This window comes from Rhinatrema bivittatum, chromosome 11, assembly GCF_901001135.1.
Source record: "Rhinatrema bivittatum chromosome 11, aRhiBiv1.1, whole genome shotgun sequence".
In the NCBI taxonomy this organism is placed as follows: Eukaryota; Metazoa; Chordata; class Amphibia; order Gymnophiona; family Rhinatrematidae; genus Rhinatrema; species Rhinatrema bivittatum.
Window position 1 is genome coordinate 72921643 of NC_042625.1, and position 22728 is coordinate 72944370.

At 45.3% G+C, this 22728-nt stretch overlaps 1 protein-coding gene across 1 annotated transcript; it reads right to left on the minus strand.

Annotated features, from left to right (window-relative positions):
* Nucleotides 1-1330: 1330 nt before the first annotated feature.
* Nucleotides 1331-21782, minus strand: LOC115073425. Its single transcript, XM_029571837.1, has 6 exons — nt 21445-21782; nt 19976-20160; nt 19465-19607; nt 12179-12305; nt 9815-9931; nt 1331-1920 (listed from the first exon to the last, which is right to left on the minus strand). The coding sequence occupies exons 1-6, from the start codon at nt 21695-21697 to the stop codon at nt 1783-1785; spliced, it is 963 nt and encodes a 320-aa protein (XP_029427697.1). The 5' UTR covers nt 21698-21782; the 3' UTR covers nt 1331-1782.
* Nucleotides 21783-22728: the final 946 nt, after the last annotated feature.

The window sequence follows — 22728 nt, forward strand, 5'->3', positions numbered from 1 at the left end:
TAAGGCATTCTTGGGAATAATGGCAGCAATTTTATACTCACTTGCAATGAAACATGCCTTTTTAAATGAATGCTTTAGCTCGCTGCCAAACCGACCCTAGTAGGCCTGAATTCTGACCACCTCACCTTTACCTTTTCCCAGAGCTGCATGCATGGATCCAAGACATAGCATTCTTTAAAGGGAAACACTGTGCCAGGTAGTTTGTTGTCCATTCAAGTAAAAGGAGTCTCTGTGTGGTTGAACCCAAGCAGATTCTGCAGTCAGTTGCCTTAAAGAGGGCTCTTTACTGCTGCAGAAGGAATTCATTTTATTCCAGCATCACAGAACAGTCAGTAACACAGAGAGAGTTTCTGACATCACTGTGCTGTGGCTATTAATACAAAAATGGCTGTTCCCTGCCACAGCACAGCACCCTTTAATTCCAGGAGAGCTAGCTCACAATTGCTTCAGTCTGACTATGCAATGTATCTTTCAGGTTGGAATGGATAATGTTTTGAATTGGGTTCTCCATTTAACAGTTCATACTTTCCAGCCTACAGCATCATCTAAAAGATGAAGAAGTACAAATTTAAATCTTAAAATAATAAATGATCATATGGGTATACAAAGAGAGAGTGAGAGAGAACTTTCAGGATTTGTGTCTTTGTGCCTAGGCTACATCAACATCTGTGATCGTAGCCAACCATCTGAAATTGTTTACTGGAAAAGGCAATAGTAATATAAAAAGGTATTCAGACTGAAGTTATTTTTCAAGGTTTCCTCAATATTTTAATATTGAAGCAGGTTAACTTGGAGATAGACATTTTAATAGTGACATCATCCATTGATGCACATCAGGTCTCCCTGAAAGAGGAACCTATCACTTTCTGATGTTTGTGGAACATAATTACAGCTTATAAATGAGAAGGAGCAACATTCTGTGTAGCCTCAGTTCTAGTCCCAATATTTCATATGCCACAAGAGAAGTGGCAACTTACCCCCCTCCTGTGTACCCCAAACATTCTCACCATCTTTCAAAACTCAAACAGTCTGTCTTCCTAATGACTCCATGCTGAGTTTTGTTGAGCTGGGTTTAGCCATTTAAAAGTCAAAAGGGAGAGAAACACACTCTTTCCCCCAGTATGAGTTAATAAGACTTGCTTCCTTTTCAGGACAAGAGCAAGAATTGAAAATAAAACACTGTTTCAGTGGGCTTCTGCTGAAGGGAGACATGATGAGCTCATCAATGACCACTAACCAAATGACTCCTTCCATGATCCAATGGGAATGTGGTAATGTTCTTTTACCAACAACCTCCCCCCCCAAAAAAAAAAGGAGAGAGAGATGGAAATAATTCTAGATTAATTCAGGCTTTATTTACACCAAGATTTTTCCCTTTGTTACAGAACATATTCTAATAGCTGCAGCTCCTCTGCTAAATTACAGAGTACAAGACTACACTCCCCAGAATGCTCTGGAATATAAGGGAAAGGAAAGAAAAGTCACATAGGGTGTCAGAAAAAGATTCCATCTTTCAGGTAATCATTGGGTCACCCTTGCCTACAAATGTGCAGCACCAAGGACATAGGTGTAACCATTTGCAGCCACTCTCTCCAGTATCTATTTTCCTTTTGATGTACAAAAAGGAAGAATTTTCAATTTTCTGCATCACCATGCTGCACTGGGTATCATTTAGTTTCGAAAATATATTTCTTTGAAAAAACAAAAAGTAATAATTTAAAAGAGCAAGTATTTCCAAAAGCTTCTCGTTTTGCTATGTCTCTTCTACATCCTTGAAGCAATTCACACTAACAAGCTTCTGTTAAATTCGTAGGCCAGCTTCAACTTTTTCTTCCCGCTGGACTGCGTCCACTGTTGGAAAAGTGCTTGGAGGTGCTGGGAAGGACTGAAGCCATTCATGTGGACGAAGATTCCTGCCCCCTGAGGATAAAATCATACATTGTGTTAGCTGTTTAATTTGCTTTCTTGTGGTGGGATCCTGCTCAGTGATTACTTAATTAGTCACTTTATAAGGTTGAAGGGAAATAGAGCCAGGAGTGACCTATGGACATATTTCTTCACAGAAGAGGTGGCAGAGGCGTAGAACAGCCTCCCAGTGTGGGTGAAATAAGAATCAGAATTAAATCAGTCATGGAACAAATACAGAGGATCTTCAGAGGTGGGTGAGGGGGAGCAAAGCGTGAAGCTGGAAATTAATGCATACTGTGGCCTTTGTCTACCATTATATTCTATGCATCCTTAATTCACCTCTGGGAGAGGGGTCAATTATCTGAAAAAATCCAAATTATTATCTTATAACTACTATTGTATATTATTTCTAGAGTGCTACCAGTCATAAAAGCAGATAATCAGAAGATTATTTGGGGAAAAAATATATTTGCTGCTACCTGAAAAACCAAACACTTGGTATACTATAAATGCTTCTTTCCCTCAGCCTTGTATCTGCCTCTGAAGAAGGGAACTGTGTGCTCTCCAGTGCTCAGGTATTAGATTTATTTGAATGGTCCAATAAATAATATCACAACTTAGCAGGATGCCTGCATTATTTTAGTATTAAAATAATACAATGCTGTTTTGGGCTGCATTAAGAACTTAAGAAGTACTGTGCTGGCTCAGAGCATCCTGTCTTTTGCCTTGAGGGAAGGACAAATCACAAAAATGAATAAATAAATAACTTAGTACCCTGATGTTCACTCCCAGCAGTAAGAGTATGTGATCCCCCAAATCTACTGGCTAATAATTGCCCAGCTCATTGTGAGAAGATAGCCAGATCCCTGGAAGACTTTGTGACGTGAAGAGGGCTATGGATCAGAACAGACCCCAATGATTGATGATTGTCGCGTCATCATGATCTTATAGATCGGTATAGACGTTTTTGTTAACCGTCTTGATTTCTTTTTTGAGGAAAGTCGGTATATAAAAACATGTAAATAAAATAAATAAATAAACGATTGTGGATCAATATATATATATATATATATCCATATATATGGAAGAAAGACGGTGATAGTGTCAATACAATCATTCTACTTACATTATAGGTAATATATATATATATTACCTATATATATATATATATATAGGTAATATAAAGTCTCAGTAAAGCCTCCTTTACTGAGACTCCTTGGTATCAATGAGCTGATAAAGAGTCAAAATAATCTCAAAAGATATCTGGTGTCTCTTAACAACTGGGAAGATCAAAGACTATTACTGAAATACCTTCCTGGCAAGCTGGATGCAAATCTTTTGTTGAAGTAAAAATTGAAACACCTAACTTGCAGTCACTAGACTAAAGTCAGAGAGAATAAGATATATAAAGCTGTGTGCAACAGTGAGTCGTTAAATGAGCCACAAACAAGAAAGCGATAACTTCTATATGTGGAGTTCCCGGCATCGTACTGTCATTCGTTTTTGAGAATACACAATTCCATATCATGGAGAACCTATGAAGAGAGTATTCTTTGTATAATACCTTTTCTTTATTCTTATGATTGCAATCTTATTTACTTGATTAATCTAAGTAATGCCTATTGTGTTGTGTGCCTGTATTGATATTCATTATGATATTGGTTTTCTTTGCTGACTTCATACCATATATTTACAACATTTAGTAAACTAAGTTTTGCTTTACCAGATTGTGTGGAGTGTTATATGACATAATATACCCTCATATGTGTACATTTGGCATCACAAACAGGATTATATTCATATATCATTGTAACATTTTATTGATAGATTAATGATTGTTTGTTTTCTACACTACACTGGCTCCCAATAAAATTCAGGATAGAGTACAAAATACTATCCATATTACACAAAATAATATACGAAAAGCAAACAAACTGGCTAAGTACATCAATAAAACTCCAATCACCAAACCGAAACCTCCACTCAACTAACAAAGGTCTCTTAAAAATTCCACCTGCTCGATCCAAAAAACTTATCTCAACTCGGAAAAGAGCCATATCCCTAGGAAGTCCCAAACTCTGAAACACTCTCCCAACCGAACTTAGAACACAGCAAAATTTAAAAACCTTCAAAAAAGAACTAAAAACATGGATGTTCACCAAAGCCTACCAAAACTCCCAATGACTCTCTTTTATTACTTCCCTCCCTACCTGACCTATGTAACCATGTGGAACCAATGTAAGCATGTAATATAACCTGTATAGCTCGATATCCGAACTACGTTTATAACTATGTTAACACTCACACGAATCTTTTGAACACTCTGTTAAACATCGAAACTTTGTAAACCGTTGTGATGGCAAAACCGAATGACGGTATATAAAACTCGATAAATAAATAAATAAAATAGAGTATTAGACATATTTAGAAAGTGACAAAAAGAATACATGTCCTTCTTGCTGTTAATACTGGGATCATGTGTAAGTCTAGCAATACTCCTGGTGTTCAGATTTTTGATGTCTGGCTGGACTGGTTACGAACACTTTAATGTTCCAGCATGATTATTGAACCAAACAGATGCTAGATTTAAGGGACCTTATAGTATTAGGACAAAATTCTGATTTGATTTCTGAGATTAACTGTCTTTTCCAGCACCGTTATGGTTTTGATTATCATTGTAGTGAAGAACTGTTGTCTTCCCTATTCCTGGAGCAGAGAACAGCTTCAGATCCAGGAATCACAGCCCAGTCTCAATTTGCGCTTGTAGAAGACAAAAGCAATAGTGTAGGAATTCAGAATTGGATCATGGGGGGTCATGGAAATTCTTCTAGTGACTTTCCATTTACTAGTGTTGACGTTTTAAAACTTGAAAGGACACAGGAAGTTAAAGGGTTAATAGCAGAGAGAAAGGGGGGGATGCAGGAAAGTGTTTTTCATAAGCAAATACAAACGGAGGGGAAAACTCTTTTAAATGAACTGATATTTCTGAATAAAGGTTAATAACAGACTTATGGGGAAACGAGCTGAGTCTTACAGTAAATGAATTTAATTTAGCAAGAATGTTTAATTCCTTTTGGATTTAAGTGAAATCTATAACTTGTCAAAACAGGAAATGAATATCCTTCTTATGGGCTAGCATTGAATTTGTACAGAAACTAATAAGGTTTGGTTTCTTTAAGTATTGGGTGAAATGGATCAGCATTGTTGTTGTGATTCCTGCCCGCGGAGTTCCCCCCATGAGCAGGCCTCTTACCTTTCTGCGCTGCCTTCTCCTACGCGGCTGAGGCCGCCGACTTCCGCGGCATGGAACCACCTTTGATGCCTTGCCCACACGGCCGAGTGCCGCTGATGTCCTCTTCACGGCCCTGCTCATGCCGCCCATGCTCTTCCCAAGCGGCCAGGAGGCCACTGCTGCCGCCGCGCCATCGCGATCCGGACTGCTGCTTCACTCGTGGCAGGGAGCCACGAATCAGCTACTCTTCAGCGGCAGTGAGCTGCTAGCACCTGTCTGAGGCCTGTCCTGCGGCCGCCTCTGAACGATCCCTCGTGGCACAGACGCCGCCGACAGTCTCTTCCTGCTTCAGCCTGCCTCTAGGCGCGAGGCCGCGCCTCTTCACAGCATTTAAAGGGCCCCAGGCCCCACCTGATGATGTCTTCCTGCTAGCCCTATAAAAGGGGCTTCTCCAGCACTCCTGCCTTGCCTTGCATCGGAGTTCTTTGTCCCTGGAGGTTCGTCTTCCAGTGCTCCATCAGGTCTTTGTTCTTCGTTGGAGTTTCATGCCTTGTCTTGATTCCTGAGTCTTCGTGGCTTCCTGATGTTCCATGTCTTCGTGTTCCGAGGTTTCTAGTCCAGGCTTCCTGATGTTCCACTTCCTGATGTTTCGAGGTTCTGCTCCTCCTTCGCTTGTTCCGAGTCCGGAGTTGCGAGTCCTCGTCTGAGTCTCTCAAGTGCTCTGAGTTCCTTCAAGTCTATTGTCCTTCCAGCTCCTCAACTCCTCCAGATGACATCCTGTTGGGTAAATCCATCTCGTCGTTCCTGTTCTCAACACTGGAGTCTCACTGTGGCTGGGTTCCCTTCCTGTGCTTGTCCCGCTCTCCGCATGGTCCTGTGACCAGCCTTCATGGGTTGTGTAGGGCGCGCAGTGGGACAGGGTAGTCCGTGACCAGCCCATTTGGTCCGCCCTGTCGTGGGCTGTGTAGGGCGTCCTGAGAAACAGTGCCAATGTCTGAACCTTCCAAGTTCCTCATCCACGTCCAGAGTCTTTTTGTCTATGTCTTGAGCCTTCTAAGTTCCCAGGCCTCTGTCTGCCCTCATCCTCTGTCCGGCCTGCTGCTTCTTGCCGTTTCCCAGCAACAGGTCTGAAAGGGCTGGGAATGGTTGGAGGTCCATTCAAATACCAACACTGCGTTGTTGGTCTTCCAGAAGCATGCAGGTCTGGTAGAGGGTTTGACCTTCAGTCTTCACCCATGCTTAGACACGCCTCGCCTACCTCGGTGCTGCTCTGGAGTCTTCTGGGGTCGTGCCGAGACCTAAGGGCACACTATCGCCTTAAGATGGGATCACTCTCCTAGCGGTCCCTAACAATTGCTCTATGGTTCTGATCTGGAAATAGAGAAAAAGCAGCTGTCTCTTTTTAAAATATAACTGACTATCATGATGAAATATTTTTATGATACACTTAGTTAATACCTAGTTACATACATACTTGCAGATGCCATTATTTAGTTTCTCACATACATGATCAAGTCTGAATTGATGTAGTTTTATTGGTTCTTAGTTGCTATTCTCTGTGTTCCTGGTATATGCTGTCTGCATGTCCATCCAACATTCAGATAGTACTTTTTCTCTGTAAGAAAGAACTAGGATAGATTTTTGAAACAGGTTTGTTTTTATTTTTTATCTCTTGTACCACCAGCGGGTGAGGGAGTATATGCCACTCCTGAGTTTAACTGTTCCAGATACCTAAAAATAATGATTAGCAGTTTGTACACTGCCAGTGGGAGGTGCTGATGAGCAAGGACCTATGACCATCTTCATCGCAGCGGGGAAAGAGACACTCAAATAACTGCACATCTGGAGCTTTTGTTACGCAGGCTATGCTGAGTGCAGTATGCCTGACATTGAATACACAATGAAAGGTGGCCTATGTATGCTAACAGCAGGTGGCCCCCAAAAGTCAGAATAGGCTAACCATGTGTACAACTACCTGAATGGAGATTGCAATGGACGACAGAAGATACTGAGACCAAGCTGCAGACACTCCTAGTAGATTGGAAGCATGCTTTGCTAAGGTTTTTTTTTTATTTGCTAGATTTCCGGATCAGTTAAACTCCTAGGGCCAGATTTTATAACATGCACGCGGGCGTAGATTTGTTCGCACAACCCGGCACGAACAAATCTATGCCCAATTTTATAACATGCGCAAGCAGCCGCACGCATGTTATAAAATCCAGGGTCGGCGCGCGCAAGGGGGGTGCACAATTGTGCAACTTGCGCGCACCGAGCTGAGCAGCCTTTTTCCGTGCCCTCCGCCCCCCCCCCCCCGCACCTTCCCCTCCCTTTCCCTGTCTAACCCGTCCGCCAGCCCTAACTAAAACCCTCCCCTGACCTTTATCGAAGAAGTTACGCCTGTCTCTCCATCCCCTGGTCCGGTGGCTGTTCTGGAGGCCTCGGTCCCACCCCCGGAACGCCCCATACCGGCGCCCCGCCCGTGGCCCCGCCCCCGGAACGCCCATTTTTTCAAGCCCTGGGACTTACGCGCGTCCCGGGGCTTGCGCGCGCCGCCTAGCCTATGCAAGATAGGCTCGGTGCGTGCAGGGGGAAGCAGGGGTAGGTTTTCGGGGGTTACGCGCATAATCCTTTGAAAATCTACCCCCAGGTGTACTTGAGTTTAGATGGGGTTTTGGTAATAATTGATGAGGGTCATGGGATCTAGTACACAGAGAGAGCAATAGACTAATAGACTGTGCTTTTCCTCTTTAGTGAAGGTACTTTGAACCTTGCAGACAGACATTAAAGGATAAATTTTCAAAGGCCTATGCACATAAAAACGGGTTTACGTGCATGGTTGGGCCTTGCATGCGCAGCGCACATTTTATAATGAACCCGGCCATGTGTGTAAACCCCGATATACACACAAGTACTGGGCCCTGAAAAAGGGGTGGGCTGGAGGCGTGGTCTGGGCAGGGAGGGGTGGGCAGGATGGAGACTGGCCAGAACAGCTGTTCCGGGGAAGTGCGTGCAGGCAGCCGGCGGCGTGCATAACTTGCTTATGCTAGAGGAACAGTAAGTAACAAAATAGAAAATTTAAGGAAAGGTAGGTTAGGTTTAGGGGATGGGGAGGGGAGGGGAAGAGGGAAGAAGTGTAGGTAGGGGGGTAGGGAAGTTCCCTCCCACTCTGCTCCTTAATTGGAGTGGCCTGGGAGGGAAGTGGGGAAGGCCCAATTGCATTGTCTGGCGTATTTTTAAAAAATCTGCATCCCTGTGTGCCACCCCCTTGCGCGCGCACATGCACATGGCCTTCCAATTTTATAACATGCGCGTGCGTCTTTCGCAGTTAAAATAAACGAGCCTTCCCCACCGGGGAGGCAAGCAGAGCAGAGACTCTCCTGTGAGAGCCGCGCGTGCGCATCCCCACAGGCGCAGCAGGCCGCGCCTCGCGGCATTGTGAGAAAAAAATGGTGCGAAGAAAAAGAAAAAAGAATAAAGTACACCCCGGCGAAAAGTAAAAACTACAGCACCGCCGAACACTGCAATACTGAAATAAACCACAATATAAGCTGCCGGCAGAAACAAAAATTAAAAGAATTTTTTTTTTTTTTTAACCTGACCAAATGCTGCGGACCCCAGGAGCTGCTCCAAATAGAGTGAGTGAGCCGGGCCCCCTGGTATCACCCCTGCCAGGAGTGGTTGCTGGGTAAAAAACCTCCCCAACTCCGGCGACCTCAGAACCAGGAGGGATAGTCCCTTCAGGACCTCCCAACTTCCTGGGAGGCAGTGAGGCGGCTGGTAATAAAAGTTAGACTGCAGGGTTAGGCACGTTCATCTCTGCTGGAAGACAGAGAAATACTGATGGACTGCAGGTGGCACCCCAGGGTATACGTCAAAGTCAGTAGAATGTTTCTCTGCCTCCCTCTGCTGGATTGGTGACATAACCCAGGGTCTGGACTGATCCAGGTACGTACAGGGAATCTTATTTACTTGATTAATCTACGTAATGCCTACTGTGTTGTGTGCTTGTATTGATAGTCATTATGATGTCATTTCTCTTTGTTGATTTCATACCATATATTTACAACATTTAGTAAACTAAGTTTTGCTTTACCAGATGGTGTGTAGAGTGTTATATGACATAATATACTAGAAGGACTAGGGGGCATTCCATGAAGTTAGCAAGTAGCACATTTAAGACTAATCAGAGAAAATTCTTTTTCACTCAACGCACAATAAAGCTCTGGAATTTGTTGCCAGAGGATGTGGTTAGTGCAGTTAGTGTAGCTGGGTTCAAAAAAGGTTTGGATAAGTTCTTGGAGGAGAAGTCCATTAATGGCTATTAATCAATTATACTTAGGGAATAGCCACTGCTATTAATTGCACAGTAGCATGGGTTCTTCTTAGTGTTTGGGTAATTGTCAGGTTCCTGTGGCCTGGTTTTGGCCTCTGTTGGAAACAGGATGCTGGGCTTGATGGACCCTTGGTCTGACCCAGCATGGCAATTTCTTATGTTCTTACCCCCATATAGCCACCGTGTACACTCATCAAGGGAGTGGAAGACCCTATTTGGGAATCAAACTGGGGTCCTTCCACATGGCAGTGCACAGTACTACCACTGGGCCGACCCCTACATTTTTATTTAATGCAGTCTGGCTGACGGTTGTCAGATAAGTTGCGTCCATCTTTTGTTACCTTGCTTAGCTTTAATTCCTGCTCACACCTAGAGACAGTGGATAATACATTAGGGTCCTTTCCTTTTTTCCCTGTGATAGGTAAGTCCACTGTTGGGCTTGCATGTACTGGATGAACCTTTAAAAGAAAAAAAATGTATGAACACATCAAATGAATTAATTCAGCATGTGTGTAATTGCCAAACCATCAGTAACCATATGCTGCTCTTGTTTCCTTGTGTGTTTTAAGTTTTTAGGAATACACAGCAATCTGTGGTATATCGTCACAATAAAACTTACAAGAGTGCGAACAGTACATAGTAACATAGTAATGATGGCAGATAAAGACCGAATAATTCAACCAGTCTGCCCAGCAAGTGGCTTATGGTAATAACTGCTGCATTCTGCAGGTTAACCCTATGCTTTTTGTTAAAGAAGACAGAGTGCACTCAAAGGGAATAAATATTGTTTCTGATTATAAAATTGAGGCTAGTCTGAGCCTTCCAGCAGGGATCAACTCACAGAGGAGGTCCAATGGCACAAAACATCTCATTACAGAGGCTCAGGAAGAAACTAAACATTAATTTTTCACTCCTGAACTGTATAAATACACTATGTGTTACGATCCCGGTCACTAGATTAGTGACCGGGCGCTTACCTCTCTTCCCCGCACTGCTAAACGCCAGGTCCAGGGCCCTCCAGTCCGCGTGGCAGCGGCGTCTCCACGAGGGAGACGCTGCCGAAGACTCCTCCCCTCAGCGGGGCAACGCGCGCGCGCGGGGAACGGCGTTTTCAGCTGTCAGCACCCGGATGTGCTGACACGCCCACCATGACGTCAGACGCCGACCGGGAGATTTAAGCAAGGCACTTCTCTTTCCAAAGTGCCTTGCAACGAGGTTCCTTTGTGGAGTGCCGTTGTCTTCGTTCCTGCCGGTTTCTGTTTTGCCTGCCTGCCTGACTCGATCCCTGCCTGGTTCCTGGACTTCCGCTTGCCTTGTGTTTCTGCCTTCGCCTGATGTTTACCTGCCTTGACTCTGGTTTGTGTCTCCGACTCCTGTTTGCCAGCTGCCTGCCTTGACTCCGGTCCGTGACTCCGACTCCTGTTTGCCAGCTGCCTGCCTTGACTCCGGTCCGTGACTCCGACTACTGTTTGCCAGCTGCCTGCCTTGACTCCGGTCCGTGACTCCGACTACTGTTTGCCTGCTGCCTGCCTTGACTCCGGTCCGTGACTCCGTCTACTGTTTGCTTGCTGCCTGCCTTGACTCCAGTCCGTGTCTCCAACTGCTGGTTGCCTGCCGCCTGCCTTCGACTCCGGTTTGTACTCTATTCCTGGGTTTCTTCGTCTTCGCCTAAGTCCCAGCGGTCCGGGTTCCTACGGGCTCCTCCTGGGGGGACCTCGGACTTCCAGGGTGAAGACTCCTAAGTCCTAGCGACCCGGGCTCTTACAGCTCCTCTGGGGGAGTCACGGGTTTCCAGGTGAAGCTCCGTTTGCCCAGTGGGAGTTCTGCCTCCCGACTGTACTCTCGGGTCAGTCGGCCTAAGGATCCACTTCTGGATTTCGCCCACCGTAACACTATGGGGCAGATTTTAAATGTTAGGCGCGCGGGGTACATTTGTGCGCGCTACCCAGCACGCACATATGCACACCCGATTTTATAACATGCGCGTGCTGCCGCGCGCATGTTATAAAATCCGGGGTCAGTGCGCGCAAGGGGGTGCACACTTGTGCACCTTGCGCGCGTTGAGCCCAAGGGGAGCCCCGATGGCTTTCCCTGTTCGATCACCCCCACCTTTCCCTCCCTTCCCCTATCTAACCCACCCCCAGCCCTAACTAAATCCCCCCCTACCTTTTTTCAGGCGTAACCTGTGCGCACCGGCTGCCTGCCGGTGCGCCATGTCCCAGCACAAGCCACTGTGCTGGAGCACTCGGGACCACCCCCGGACCACCGCCATGCCCCCAGACCGCCCCCAGACCACCGCCACACCCCCGGCCCGGACCTCCCATTTTGGAAAGTCCCAGAACATATGCGTGTCCCGGGGCTTGCGTGTGCCGCCGAGCCTATGCAAAATAGGCTCGGCGCACGCAGGGGTAGGTTTTCGTGGGTTATGCGCGTATCTTACGCGAGTAACCCTTTGAAATCTACCCCTATATATACCTAAAGCAAAACACTTAAACACAAGCAGTTTTAGTTCTGTGCTATTACTGGTTTTAAGACTGCCAGGTTATTAAAATCATGACACTAACTTCTCACTGCAGTGTAACATGATAAAGGCCTCAAAGGTAGCACTTTTTAATTAATAGGAGATATGTTTCTCACCATTGTGAAGTGTTTTTTAGGGCAATTTTACATTTTATTCAGAGCATTTTATTAGATCAGATACTCACTGTGTCTGTGGGGTCTATATCCAGTGATGTAAGGTACACTTGTAGAAACTGCGATCCAGGCCAACCATACCCCAGGGTAAGAGTACTTCTTGAGATCCACAGGGATTGCCAGAGATGGACAGCCTGCCTAAAAAGTTATACCTGTTAGGACCGGATCTAAAAAACATGGCCAACCAAAATGAGTTTCTGGCTTTACATCTGTATTGAACGCACACCAGTTTGTTTCCCTTCAGGGCTTTTGTGTTGTTACAGTAGAGTAATCCAAGAAATGCCTACATTACCTGAATGTAATCTGGTGTGAAGTGTCTGAAAAAGAATATTAAAAAAATACACAAAAATAAACAAGAAATGCGATCAGAAACAGGGAAGCCTTAGGGCTTCCCTAACATTTTGGGGAGGCTTCTTTTTTTATTTATTTTATGTATTTAGAAAACATATATCCTACCTCTTCCAATACAATTGTCCAGGGCAGGTTACAAGTTAACACTCATAAAATATCAGTACATAATCAAAATATTAATTATCAATCACTTAAAAATATCCTGACATAATAAAGTTTTCAACTGTTTCCTAAAAATGTTAATATCACACTCCATTCTCCAATCTGCATGAAGGCTGTTCCACATAAAGGTGCCGAAAAAGAAAGGAAAATTTGGTTCTTACCTGCTAATTTTCATTCCTGGAATACCATAGATCAGTCCAGACTCCTGGGATTAGGCCTCACTTCCACCAGATGGAGATAGAGGAAGTTTCACTGGCAGTGGCATATAAACTGTTATGCCACCCGCAGTTCCTCGGTATTGACCAAGCCAAGAATATCCCTATCACAACCTTAACTTAAATAACGTTCCACAAAAGAGCAAGGGGAAAAGGGGTTAAACCCCAACAGAAAACTGTTCACTCAAAAAACTCAACACCAAGAGAACAAACTTTAACTCTTAAGCAGTTCTGCACCCTATATAAACCAGAATCAAGTCAGAAATATGAGCAGACTCTCCCCCACATAGGGTGAGACTCTGGACTGATCCGTGGTATTCCAGGAACAAAAATTAGCAGGTAAGAACCAATGTTCCTTTCCTATTCATAACTGGATCAGTCCAGATTCCTAGGATATATTTAAGCTTCCCTAATTAGGGTGGGACTGTGAGAGTCCGGCTTGAAGAACACTCTTATCAAATCCCATGGTCTCTGGAACTTGGACATTCAACTGACAATGTCAGTTAAAAGTGTGCAACGACTTCCAAGTAGCCACCCAACAGATTTCTTGTTGCATTACCAGCTGACACTAAGCCCAAGCAGTCACCTGAGACCGAACTGAGTGCGCCTTCAACCCTCCAGAACTGGATGCCCCTTACAGATATAAGCCAAGCTTATTGCCTCTTTCAACCATCTCGCTATCATGGACTTTGAAGCCTTTTGTCCCTTCTTAGGACCACTCCAAAGCACAAAGAGATGGTCAGACATCCTGAAGTTACTGGAGACTTTGAGGTAACACAACAAAGTCCACTTCACATCCAAACATTGTAGGTCTTTAGTGTGCACAGCTGACGCATCCAAATCTGGAAAAACTGGAAGTTCCACGGTCTGGGAGAAAGGAGGGTACCATCTTCAAGATATCCCGGAATCTGAGATCTTCAGAAAAAGTTCTGCATGACAAAGGGAACACCATGAACAAGTCCCATAGTGGGCGAGAGAACTCTAATACATAACAGTCTCTTATAACGTTGAGGACCCATCGGTCTGATGTGATTTTGGTCCACTCCTCGTAAAAGAGAGTCAGACGCCCTCCAATAGGAGGAAGAGGGGAGTGGACAGGCCTCACTTCATTGGGTGGACTTGGCTCCGCCAGAGCCCTGGCCAAGACTTTCTCTGCCTGGCTTTTTGCCTCCTCAAAAGGACTGGTTCAAAGACTGCTGCCTCCTGGCACCTTGCCTCTGAACCCCCGCCGAGGGCCTTCCAGGACGAAACCGCCTATTTTCTCAAAACGTGGACCGTCCCACAAAGGACACTTTGTTACCTTTGGGCCTGTCTTCTGGCAGCCTATGCCCTTTGGTCTTCCTGAGAAGCTTTACAAGCTCCTCTTAAGTCCTCACAAATAAGGAGCTTTCCCTTGAACGGTAAGGCTCCCAACCGAGACTTAGACCACACATCCACCAACCAGTTCCTTAACCAAAGGAGCCTTCTGGCCGAAACCACAGACATCATAATCCTCGAAGAAGTTCTGATTAAGTCAAATAGTGCATCCGCCACATAGACTGCTGCTGCCTCCAGACAGTCTACCTGCTTAGCCTCCGATGGAGATAGCGATCTTGTGGCCTGCAACTGCTGAACCCAGTGCAAACTGGCTCTCTGCATGAAGCTACTGCACACAGTAGCCCGAATGCCCAATGCAGACACCTCAAACATGTTTTTGAGATCAATTTCCAACTTCCTGTCCTGCATGGCCTTCAGCACCACTGAACCAGCCACAGGAATAGTGGTCTTTTTACTGCAGACACCAACGTGTCCACCTTAAGAAGTGCCAAAAACTTGAGGGTGTCCTCCGGCAATGGATACAACATAGCCACTGCCTGACCTACCTTCAGGCCCATCTCAAGAGTGTCCCACTCCCTGACTACTAGCTTTTTCAGCAACTTGTGAAAAGGAAAAGCTTTCGCTGGACCCCTCAAACCATCCATGACTGGGTCCACTTCCTCTTGATCGGACTCCAACTGAGGAATCTTGATCTCCAGCTCTTCGAGTACATGTGGAATTAAGGGCCACAACTCCTCTTTCCAGAATAATCGCACCATCTTAGGGTCATCCCCCTCTGCCACAGAACCTGACTCAACCCTCCATCCATATCTGGCCCATCCAGACCTTTATTGGAGGCAGTTGGATTGGTGTCAGCGCCGGAAAAGCTGGAACCTGCGGAGCCCTTTCTACATCGTCGGATTCGACATCCAGGCTGCCCAGTGCAGTCTTCATTCCAAGGATCCTGGATGTCTTGTGCAGAACCAGGCCCCCAGAACTACCAGCTCTCCTAGCTGGCCGCCGAGCACCGGACCCCTGAGCCTAGCCCATCCACCCAGCTGTCTTCCGCATCATAGAAACATAGAAACATAGAAATGACGGCAGAAGAAGACCAAATGGCCCATCCAGTCTGCCCAGCAAGCCTCCCTCTTTTCTTCTCCCATATTTATCTGTTTCTCTTAGCTCTTGGTTCTAATTCCCTTCCACCCCCGCCATTAATGTAGAGAGCGGTGGAGGAGCTGCATCCAAGTGAAATATCTAGCTTGATTAGTTAGAGGTAGTAGGAGTAGTAACCGCCGCAATAAGCAAGCTACACCCATGCTTATTGTTTTTACCCAGATTATGTTATACAGCCCTTATTGGTTGTTTATCTTCTCCCCTGCCGTTAAAGCAGGGAGCTATGCTGGATATGCGTGAGGTATCAGTTTTTTTCTTCTCCCCTGCCGTTGAAGCAGAGAGCTATGCTGGATATGCATCGAAAGTGAAGTATCAGGCACATTTGGTTTGGGGTAGTAACCGCCGTGACAAGCCAGCTACTCCCCGCTTTGTGAGTGTGAATCCTTTTTTCTTCTCCCCTGCCGTTGAAGTTATGCTGGATATGCGTGAAGTATCAGTTTTTCTTTTCCCCTGCCGTTGAAGCAGAGAGCTATGCTGGAAATTCGTGATGTATCAGTCTTTCTCCCATGCCGTTGAAGTAGAGAGCCATGCTGGATATGCGTCGAGAGTGAAGTATCAGGTACATTTGGTTTGGGGTAGTAACCGCCGTAACAAGCCAGCTACTCCCCGCTTTGTGAGTGCGAACCCTTTTTTCTTCTCCCCTGCCGTTTAAGCAGAGAGCTCTGCTGGATGTGTGAAGTAACAGTTTTTCTTCTCCCCTGCTGTTGAAGCAGAGAACTATGCTGGATATGCATTGAAAGTGAAGCATCAAATATGCTTCGTGCATAAGCAGGACAAATTCAGAGGAAAATGGTATGGGAACATCTGACATATCCTCAGAAGAATCCCCTTCCGATTAAAAATGCCCTGTACCACCGGAGACAGTGGAGGGGGGAGATCCTCACTCCCCCAAAGCAGCCGGGAGGCCCTCAGCCCCGGACAACATGACCTACTTTCCCGCACCCAGCGGGGGAGGGGCGGCTGCCTTCAAAGCCGCTCCCGTGCTCAATTTAGCTTTAGCCTGCTCTTCCTGCACAAGCTCCAATGGCCCCGATCTGCCCCCTCCCTCAGAGAGGCATCGAGAGCACAGCCCGGTAAACGAGCCTGCGCATTGCCGCGCGAGCGGCAATGCGCTGTCGCGTGCCATAGAAAAGAAGCCGCGCCAACCTTACAGAGGCCTGACCACCACGACACAACAGCCCCACTGCGCTGCGCCGGCAATTAACACTCTGCCGCTCACACGCTCACCTCCCGCCAGCTGCTCCAAGGCCCCCAATGCAGCCGACCCGGCCGCACAGCCTTGTCACTTCTTTTCTTCCTTTTTTTTTCTCAAAAAGGGAAGTTTTTTTGTTTTTGTTTTGTAAACTTTACTTACAACAGAGGAAGCCTAGAAAGACTTCCCTAAAAGAAGAGCTGCTACAAAGCAATTGTTCTCCTAGGGGAGGAGGGCATTGGCCCCATCAGTTATATCCCCCTCCCCCCCCCCAGCGGTGACCAACCGAGACAGCCCTGGGTCCCCGCCCCCTGCTCGTTTCCCTCAACACCAGGAGGGATAGCCCCACCAGGGCCTCACAACCGCCTGGGAGGATAACTGAAAAGAATTTAAGATCTCTCGCTCCTCGTTTTCTCTTTTTTTTTCAGGCTGAAGGGAGTGCACCTCTATTCATCTGCTGGAGACAGAGAAATACTGAGGAACTGCAGGTGGCACACCAGGTTATATGCCAGTGCCAGTTAAACTTTCTCTGTCTCCATCTGCTGGAAGGGAGGCATAATCCCAGCGGTCTGGACTGATCTGGGTATAAACAGGAAAAAGCTCTTTTCCATAATGTGAGTGATAGTCCCGACTAGGAGGTAAGATGAGCATCTCAGTTCCTTTGGATCTCTGAGATCTCGCTGGCTCATAGCAATGCAACTTTAGTTGCAACCATATATTTATATTCCGAATGAAGCAACTTATGCACGATTACCACCATTTTAAACTGCGAAGGATGACTTAGGGAGCCAATGAAGTTCCTCTAAAACAGGGGTTATATGGTCACATCGTCCACTACCACTAATGACCCTGGCGGCTGCATGTTGTACCAGTTGTAAAACTCAAAGAACTTTATCTGGCAATCCATTACCATAGTCTCTATAACTCAATACTAGAGCTTGTACTTCTGTTCTGAACAAGCTAGGGGGCAACAGTGGTTTTAATGAAATCACCTTCCTAAATTTATAAAACACCACTCTCGCTACATTTTGTATGTGGGGAACCATGGACAACTTAGAATCTAATAATATATCTAAGTTATGGATTTCTGTCAGGATAGGTAACTAAGTACCATTGTAATTTATCTGCAAACCATCGAATGGAGGCTATTTGCCTGCTCACAACAACTTAGAATTGGTTACATTCAAGGAAAGTCCTTTACCTCCTGGCCAAACTCTAATATCATTCAGACATTGCTAAAAGTAAGCTAAAGGGAAGCTATAATTTTCACTTATAGGACAACCCCAAACCCTTAAAAAATACACCAAATTGTCGATAAATATAGAATAAAGGAAAGAGCTGATCCCTGAGGGACTCCTGAATGCAATAGTCACCAAGATGAAAAAGAATTACACAACTGAACTCTTTCCCACCGTCCCTTTAAGAAAGATCTGAACCATTGTAACACTACCCGCCTATGCCAAATTGATGCAGTTTTCAAAGCAACGAGTCTTGGCAGACAGTGTCAAACGCAGCGAAAAAATCCAACTGCACTAGTAATCCTGTTCCTCCTTGTTCCAATCGACAATATAAATCATCTAATAAAGAAAGCATTAAGAGTTCAGAATTATGTTTCTTTTCGAATCCAAATTGGTGATCATCCAATAATTGCTTAAATTCTACATAGGCATCAAGCTTCAGCAGTATATATTTTTCAAGAATCTTAGCTAAATGCAATACCTAATGGTTAGATTTAAAGCCTATAACAATGGGTTCCAGAAAGAGTTCTGGTGTGCAGCTTCCAGCCTCAGGACCATTGCTGCAATGACCAGACCAGAGGGAGGTCTATTGAAATAGGGAAAACCCCTGGATAGTTGTGAATTAAGGCTCAGGGCACCAGACTCCTGATTCCAAGTGAGCTGGAAGAAAAGAGAGAAAGGAGGAACTACCAGCCAAAAAATAAAATAAATGGATAAAATATTGACACACAGTAAACCTGAAGGCTTCCAGGTTAAATGGAATCTAAAAAGGGTAAAAGAAAGAGGTCTTTTTTTTTTATACATAAAATTTAATTTACATGAAGAAAGCCTCATGCACATGAAATCCATCAAGAAGAAAGAGATGACTTTATTTGCTATTCCACTGTGCTGGAGTGAACGAACATTCAGAAGGATGAACATGAACAAATAAAGAAAGCTTTTGGAGAAACAGCCATTTTCTAAAGGGGAGTGCTTTGCCTTGCAGCATGGCTTCCTTCTTGGTGCTCTCATTCATCTAGGCAAGAACAGATGATCTAAATTTATAAGTGAAAGAAATCTCTTTAGCACATCTTGTTCTAATGAGAAAGTGAAGTGGACACTGGATTTAACCTTGGCTTTTCAGTGCATACTCTCACCACCTGGAAGTGGCATTACAATGGCTAGCAAGGGCAGATGTTAAGGATCACAATTCCACTCTTCCCTCTCACCCACACACACCTTACTGAATTGGTAATTATAGGCATGAACTCAAAAAGGTAATCATACCTGACAATATAGAAACATAACCCTTTCTTTATCTTTCATGCTTAGACAGGAGACCCTTTCAGAGAAATAAAAGGGTTCCAAGCAAGGTGACAAAGGCATGTGATTAAGTAGTAACTGCAACACAAAATATAATCACTGGAAAGTTCAGGATGGGATGGGGATTTTCATACTTGCTGCTATACTGGTTTTTCACTTCAGGTTTAGTCTTTACTGTCCACATTTTTTTCAGACTGGACCCACTCAGCTTCTAAACCTTGTGACCATTAATGATGCTTTCTAATATGTTATTCAGCAGAAGGAAATAAATCCAAATAAAGAAAATAAATGTACCTCTCTCGGGCAGCAAAATTCCTCAGTAAGAGTCCCATATACTAAAGGTTTTTTCCTATTTAGTCTCCTACCTGGTGTGTCCTTGATTTTCAGGGTTTCCTGCCACAGTTGATAGTAATTTTTCAAGGGTCTGTACCTCTTCTGAGGGGCAAGTCCTGGAATCGGCCAATGAAGGACCAGGGAAGCATTTCAGAAACAGACCCTCCACATTGCTCTACGGGGAAAATAAAGGAATGTATTAGTTCACTTGGATACGTATAACTAAGGGTCAACAAACAAACTGTAAGTGATCCTTTTATACTGGAGCAACTTAATATGTCTATGATGAGCTTTCAAGAGGTCTGCTCCCTTCATGCAAAAATGTAAGAAAAAGAAAAAACAGGAAAAAGAACAATTGAGATGGCTTTCTTGTAAATCATTGAAATGGATCTCCTGCCTGTTTCAAATGCTGCAATAGGCACACGGGAGCAAAGTTTGGTAAATAACAACTCAAATGCTATTCTAGTCTCACACAGAGCTGCTGCGCAAGTGTCATCTCTAAAGTTGTGAATGTCCAATATCCACGAGGGTGTTTAAACATACGTGACTGCTGGCACTTTCTGACATCTCCAGCCGCTCATCCTCTCTGATGCTGTCCAACCACCAGGGTCCTTCCCCCTGTGACCTGTCCGTTTCTTGTCCAGAGCGGACAGGATCTCCGTAGTCACCCCTCACGGAGGGTCCATGACTGGTACCATCCTCTTCATCAGAGAAGGCTCTCCAGCTATCTGCCAAAAGACACAAGCCACGCCATCTGTGGATCTGCCTTCAGTAGGAGAGGCTACATTAGAAGTGGGCTAAGCAACAGACAGTAGGAGAAAGGAATCAAGGGACTTCCCTGGAACTGATCTTACCAACATCCATCTCTGCAATCCTGTGTCTCAATTCATCCCATTAAAATGTGTACTAATAAGAATAATGTAGTTCCCCATTCTGTTTCCTACCTTGTCATGTGCTCTACATGCAGCCATGTATGACCATCTGTTCCACAGATGCTTTGCATATATTTCCTATGTGCTCTGGGATGCTGCTAACCAGATTAGAGGTGCTGAATTAGATTAAACTGTTTTTACGGAGATCCCACTCCTAAGAACAGTTAGGCAGATATTTGCTATTTTTAGGTTACTTATTTTACTGTCACGATCCCACTCCCTGGCATTTCCCTTCCAATAGCTGTAATCCCTGTTATATAAGAATGTTACCCTTGTCAAAAACATCTGAACTGATTGATTCCACAGGTATTCTTACTAGAAGTTGTTGTTTTTTTTCAAATTGCTTCAGAGTTTTGAATGTGAGATAAAAAGATTTCATTTCTGCAGGGCCAATTTTATAAACCTGTAAAACAGTGACTTTGGAAAACTCATGCAAAAGTCAGACCTTGCTAGTATCATAACCGGTCCTGATCCACCAGCAGGAATGGTCCAATCACTGATATGAGGACTAGAAAAGTGGGACCATGGGTGCAAGAATGCTTCTAAGAAGCCAACTGAAGGGTAAAAAGACTTGCTCAGAACTGCACAGATGATGTATGTAACATAACAGTAACACAGTAATGACGGCAGAAAAGGAACAGATGGCCCATCCAGTCTTCCCAGTATAGTGCATGGCAGATAAGGGTTGTTTAATTACATAAGAAATGCAGATAATTAGAGTTTGGGAAAATTTACACCGTCTCTTGATCAGCAATGGGTAACTGCAGATGTGTATTGACAAAAACATGCCAGAAACCTTCTACAGACCATATTGAAATTTGTAACTTTTGCTAGCCGTTGTTTACCCAAATAATTACATACACATATACATACATACATATATATTGGGGGGAAGCAATGCTTATCATGTTTTAAATGTCTGCGTCCTCAAAAAAGCCATATTGTTGGAAGATGTAATGATGACTAACCTTGCTTCGTAATGACAACATGCAACTGGAAAATTGCTGCACCACAAACCGTCCCCCGGTTTTGTCCCGTTTTATTTTCCGCTCAGAGGGGAGGGGGGGGGGGGGCACTCACCTGCCGAGGACCAGTCGTAGCTGCGCAGCCGCACGCCCCCGCTAGCCTCCTTAGCCCCGTCCCTGTGGCCACCGTCGAGAGGCGTCTGGTCGCCGGATGCCAGAAAGTCTCCCCACTGGAGGGTCTCCTCGCCGACTTCGGCCTCGGTCTTCATGCCGCTCGTCGTCGCCGCCGTCGCGCACCCCTCGCCATGTGAACACGCATGCCCCGCAGGGTCTCCAGCAACGGCAGCCCCGGCTCTCACGGTTGCCATGGTTACTAGGCCCCCTCCTCCCCCGGCTCGAGCGCGGGTGACAGGAGCGAGACGAGTGCGCGGCTCCCTGGTGTGCCCGAGGGCTGGGCTGCGGGCTCGTCAGCATGGTGACGCGGCGCTCGTCTCACCGTCCTACCTTGGCACTAAGAAGGTGCCCCCTTCCCTCCTCGCTGCAGTTGACATCTTCCCGCCGTGGCTTCGGGAGCCCTTTTGACTGCTCTCTTACACACAGACTCTTATACCACATGCACCTGATTAACTAATGCAGCGCTCGGTTTTAGAGCAGTCGACCAAGCTGAAGCTGCACTCCTTTTTTTTTTTTCCGCACATGATCGAAACCCCCCACAGGATTGAACGTGAAAACGATTTCTGCTTATTACATCAAACCTTGTTCTGAAACTGTCTACCAAAATTCCCTTGACACGCCTTTAAAGCTTCAGTATCGCCCCCCCCCCCCTTTCCTAGAGATGAATTTAAGTGTACAGTTGCTGCTCCCTGGGAAATGGATCCAGGCCCCCGGAGCCGCTCTTGGACCAGAACTGAGACCAGTGTACATGCGAAAACAGCGGGAGAGTCTTCTGGCAGGTGGAGGGAAATCTTGTGCCAGCCAGTAGCGGGCTGCATCTACCTGTGCTGTTTGTGATCATTCAAAAGAACATGTGCAGCAATGGATCAGTCACCTAGCACTTCAAAATGTATCTTTGGTGTTGCCAAATGGTTCTTTTTTGCGCATGTTAGGCAAGACTTCCCAAGGGAAGTCTTGCCTAACAAATCTTCATTTTTTTTGAAGGGGTTAATAAACATATGGATAAAGGTGAACCGGTAGATGTAGTGTATTTGGATTTTCAGAAGTCATTTGACAAAGTCCCTCATGAGAGGCTTCTACGAAAACTAAAAAGTCATGGGATAGGAGGCGATGTCCTTTCCTGGATTACAAATTGGTTAAAAGACAGGAAACAGAGAGTAGGATTAAATGGTCAATTTTCTCAGTGAAAAAGGGTAAATAGTGGAGTGCCTCAGGGATCTGTACT

Excerpts from the sequence above, each read along its gene's own strand:
- LOC115073425 (XM_029571837.1), bottom strand. The coding sequence starts at position 21,697 with ATGGCAACCGTGAGAGCCGGGGCTGCCGTTGCTGGAGACCCTGCGGGG. Across the intron at positions 20,161-21,444 it reads CTACGACTGGTCCTCGGCAG|ATAGCTGGAGAGCCTTCTCT; the intron begins GTGAGTGCCCCC and ends GTCTTTTGGCAG. Across the intron at positions 12,306-19,464 it reads GAAAATCAAGGACACACCAG|GCAGGCTGTCCATCTCTGGC; the intron begins GTAGGAGACTAA and ends ATAACTTTTTAG.